The sequence below is a fragment of the Gracilinanus agilis genome, unplaced genomic scaffold, assembly GCF_016433145.1.
Source record: "Gracilinanus agilis isolate LMUSP501 unplaced genomic scaffold, AgileGrace unplaced_scaffold53899, whole genome shotgun sequence".
Classification (NCBI taxonomy): domain Eukaryota; kingdom Metazoa; phylum Chordata; class Mammalia; order Didelphimorphia; family Didelphidae; genus Gracilinanus; species Gracilinanus agilis.
In genome coordinates this window covers 1809-6173 of record NW_025389019.1, presented here as the reverse complement: position 1 = coordinate 6173, position 4365 = coordinate 1809, and the positions used below count along the sequence as shown (strand labels likewise).

The 4365-nt window shown below is 57.5% G+C and overlaps 1 protein-coding gene across 1 annotated transcript; it reads right to left on the bottom strand.

Moving 5' to 3' along the window:
• Nucleotides 1–771: 771 nt before the first annotated feature.
• ZBTB7B (zinc finger and BTB domain containing 7B) lies at nucleotides 772–3128 on the bottom strand. Its single transcript, XM_044684619.1, has 2 exons — nucleotides 1993–3128; nucleotides 772–1466 (listed from the first exon to the last, which is right to left on the bottom strand). The coding sequence occupies exons 1-2, from the start codon at nucleotides 3111–3113 to the stop codon at nucleotides 1001–1003; spliced, it is 1587 nt and encodes a 528-aa protein (XP_044540554.1). The 5' UTR covers nucleotides 3114–3128; the 3' UTR covers nucleotides 772–1000.
• Between the last annotated feature and the right edge of the window lie 1237 nt (nucleotides 3129–4365).

Below are 4365 nucleotides of genomic sequence, written 5' to 3'. Positions count from 1 at the left end.
GAGCAAGGGAAGGGAGGGCAGGGCTAGGATGGGACGCAGCCCGGCCCGCCCAGCCCTCTGGCCTCGGGCGGGGAGCGGCGGGAACAAGACATTCCCTGCCTGGGGACGCAGGAGGGGAGGGGAGCGGGTGGGGCTCCTCTGCTGCCCCCGGGGGCGGGCGAGAGGATCTGGGCACCCCGCCCCCTGCTTGCTCCTCGGACCCCGTGACTCAGCGCAGGGAACTGGGCGGAGGGGCAGCGAGGAGCCGCCTTCCCTTCTGCCCCAGTTTCCCACTCTTGCTGGCCCCCCAGTCTTTCCTTCCCTGCAATCTCCCACTCAACCTCCTCCACTTCCACGGTCTATTCCTCACCGCGATCCCCCCACCCCCTCCAACTTTTGCATAATTCACCGACAGGAAAAGGGGAACAGAAACCAGGAAGGAGGGGTCGGGAAAGGAGGGGCAGCCTCCCCCACCCCATACACACAGCCCTACCCCTAGGGTGGGTGGGGCAAGGATTTGGTCCCGTACCCCTCACCCCCTAAAAACCCGCATAGCCGAAAAGGGAACCCCACCCCCTACAAATCAAATATATTATTGCTTCTAGATCCCTGGGAAGAGCCAGGGTTTGGGGAGGGGGGGACCCCACCTTTACAATAGAGCTGTGTGTATGTGTTTGTCTATAGATATATGTGCATACATATATCTATAGACACACACAACAGATATTTTATATATATATATATACACACACACACACACACACATATATGTACATATGTGTATATATATATTATCACCCCTTGGTGGGAGGCAGTCTGCCCCAGTCTGGGGGAGAGCCCAAACTTTTTCCCTGTATGTGGGACTAGCCCAGAACTGCCAGGGTACACAAGAGGGAGGGGCTGAGTCTAGTAGCCCGGGAGCCACGGTACCCCCCATCCGAAGTCAGTCTCCAGAGCCCTCATATTCCTTGGCATTGGCGCCCACCCTGCGACTCCACCCTTGTCCAGCTCCTTTTCCCATTTAAGAAGACTCCATGGCACCCTCAGCCTGGGGTGTAGTTGGTGCCCCCTCCTCCTCCTCTTCCTCAGGAGGCCCCAGGGGTGGGGGGGGAGGCCCAGCCCTGACCGGCTGCTCCCAGAAACGGGCCAGAGAGAGGCGGAAGTCATCCAGGTGCCCATTGGAAAGGTCAAGGCCAGGGCCAGCTGGGGTGGGCGCCTGAGGTGGGGGATAGTGGGGGGGCGCATCATCTTTTCTTCTTCTTCGGGTTCGGACCTCCAGGCAGTTCTGGCCCTTCAGGTGGCGCTGCAGGTGGTCCTCCTTGGCGAAGGCCTTGTGGCACAGGTGGCATTCAAAAGGCCGGTCGCCTGTGTGCAGGTGCATGTGGTTCTTGAGGTCATAGCTGTGGAGGAAGCGCGCTGGGCAGTGTGGGCACGAGTATGGCCGCTCACCAGTGTGCTTTCTCATGTGGATCTTCAGCTTGTCATTTCTGGGGGAAGGGGGGAGAGGACAAGAAAATAAGGACTTGCAGGTGGGTCTAAGCCTAGGAAAAAGGGCCTGTGATCTGTACCCAGGCCTAACTAACCCGGTTTCTGTAGGTGTCCATCTCTCCCCCTCACCCCATTCCCACTTCTGCTTCCAGCCCTTCTCTCATCCTCATCCTTGCAGCTGTGTCCTCAGGCACTGGGCTTCCTTTGTTTCTCTCTTATTTGGGCATCATTTTGTTCCTACCTGCCTATAGGACTTCTCTTATTCACTGAAAGCCAATGTCCTCCATCTGGCCCCACATCCTTTCACTTGTAGCCCTCCCTACTTTTAGCCTTCTTTTCACCACCCCCTTTACTCTCCCTATCTTGCCACCTCCCTCAGCATTTCTAGGCTCTTTCCTTGGCTCCAGCTGTACTCTTGGTTGGGGCTTCCACCCAGGGGTGGTTCTCCTCCCAGGCCCTTAGTGGTATGGCACTCTCCTTTACACCACACCCCCTGCCCCCCTGAAAAGCTGGTTGTCCTCTCACCTGGTGAACCTGACGCCACAGACCTCGCAGGCAAAGGGCTTCTCACCAGTGTGGGTCCGCATGTGTCGGGGCAGCTTGCCTGCCCCATGAATGATCTTGTGGCAAACCGGGCATTCTTGGGGCATCTGGGAACGACGCTTGCGTACCAGCTTGTCCTGGCCATCTATCCCCGGTGTGAGGGCTTCATGATTCAGGGAATTCAGATAGGCCATCAGGTCAGGGTCAATGGCGTCCTCATCGGAGCCCAACTCTTCTGGGGACAGAGGGGGGGCCCCACTCTGAGGCAGCCCGTAGGCAGGTGGGTACACTAGGTCTTCCTCTTCTTCCTCCCCCTCATATCCTTCATAGCCCAGGTGCCCCTCCGGGGGTGACCTGGCCCCACCAGGGGGGCTGTAGCCATCTCCTACCCCGATTGCACTTGCTGCCTCTTCCTCCTCTGGGTAGGTAAAGGAGGGGGGATGCATGGCAGCCACATCAGACACCAGATGGTTGGTTTGAGGCCTCTTTGTCTGTAAAAAGGCTTTTCGGGGCTTTCGGCTCCGTCGGGGAACAGGCCGTGTGGGGGGTGGGGGAGGTGGAAGCGGGGCCTGTAGGGGACTGTCATCGCCATTGGGCACCCGAGAACCCACGGTGGCAAAGGCCTCCAGGTACTGGCGGGCTCTCTCACAGTCATCTTCGTCGGGCCCGGGGGCCTCCAGCCCACTCCCCTGCAGGATCTCGACACAGGCAGCGATGACGCAGGGGATCTCCAGCAGGCGGGCTGCCTGGAGGACCGCGGGCATGTTGGCGCTGCTGGTGGTGAGGGTGGCCGTGTAGGCAAACTCCAGCAAGGCTCCCAGGGCTTCGGGTCCCACAAAGTCCAGTTCACACACACCGGCCCCCGGGGAGGTAGCTGCTCCGCCGCTGGCACCTGTGCCCCCACCCCCCTCAGTGAAGAGTTTCTTAAAGTAGTGACTGCAGGCAGCCAGCACAGCCCGATGGGTTCGGTACTCTAGGCCTTGGGTTCGAATGGTGAGATCACACAGCTGGCCCAGCTGGCGCTGCTCATTTAGACAGCTGAGGAGCTCACTGCTGTGATCCGGGAAGGGAATCCCAATGAGATCATCTTCGGGGCTCCCCATCCTCACCTGCAGAGACCATGGAAAGCCAGGGTTAATAAGAGGGAAGTTGGCATTTGGAGGGAAGGAAAGTAGGGGGTATGTCTTCAGTGGAACCAAATCTTTACCTGACCTAACAGCCTCAGAATTGCACTACCTCTGCCTTCCAGAAATTATCTTTTGAGAATCCCAGTGGAAAGAATACTGGACAAAGAATACCTGGGGGTAGCTAGGTGGCTCAATGAATAGAGCCAGGGCTGGGGACAGGGGATGGGGGTAAGGTGTCCTGGGTTCAAATCTAGCCTCAGACACTTCCTAGCTCTGTGACCCTGGGCAAGTCACTTAATCTCCATTGCCTAGCCCTTACCACTCTTCTGCCCTGGAACCAATAATCCCAATTGCACTAGCCCTTACCCTCTCTTCTGCCATGGAACCAATACACAGCATTGATTGATTCTAAGACGGTAAGGGGTTAAAAAAAAAAAAAAAAGACCTGGAATCCAGCCCCAGTTCCACCACTAATTACAATGTGACCTTGGGCAAGTCACTAAACTTCAGTTTTCTCTGAAGGAACCTGAAGTTAATCCAGCCCTCTCATTTTACAGATGTGGGAAACAGAGGTGCAGAAAGGTTGTGTGACCCATTCAGAATGCTCCTGGTGGTGAGCCCCAGAGCCTTAGTTTTGAGCCCAGGTCCTTCGACTCTAGATCCCAGGACTTTACCCAGGGCTGGGTGTCTGCCTGGGTGATTTCTAAACTCCTTCCAGCTCTAACATTCTACAGTGGCGTGATGTCTGCTGTCTGAGCCTCAGTTCCTCCCGCTGCCTCCCCTACCCCTGTCCTGGCTGCTTTAGATGAGCCGGACACAAAAGAACGTCCTCCAAAGGCATCCCAAATGGAGTACATTCCTGCCCTCATCTTTCTCCCTCAACCAGGTTCTCCCCATCTGGAGTGCCCCTCCCTATCTAGTGGACGGGAAATGTGCAGCTCCCAGGGGCCCCCTACATCCTCTCCCCCCCTCCAACAATGGGGCCCGGGGAACAGCCACCAAGGGCGCTGGGGTGTCTCTGGTGCTTCCTGCCCAGAAGATAAGCATCTTGCCCGACCCCTCCCCCACTGACAATAGGCGAGGCTCCACCCTCCTACCCCCTCCTCACAGATTCCTTCCCTCCTCCCCCATTCCCAGATCTGCCTGAGGAGCCCCTGGAAGCATGGGCACCAACTGGAGCCTCCGAGCCTCTTCCCCTTTCTCCTACTCTGGTGTCGGGCATGGACGG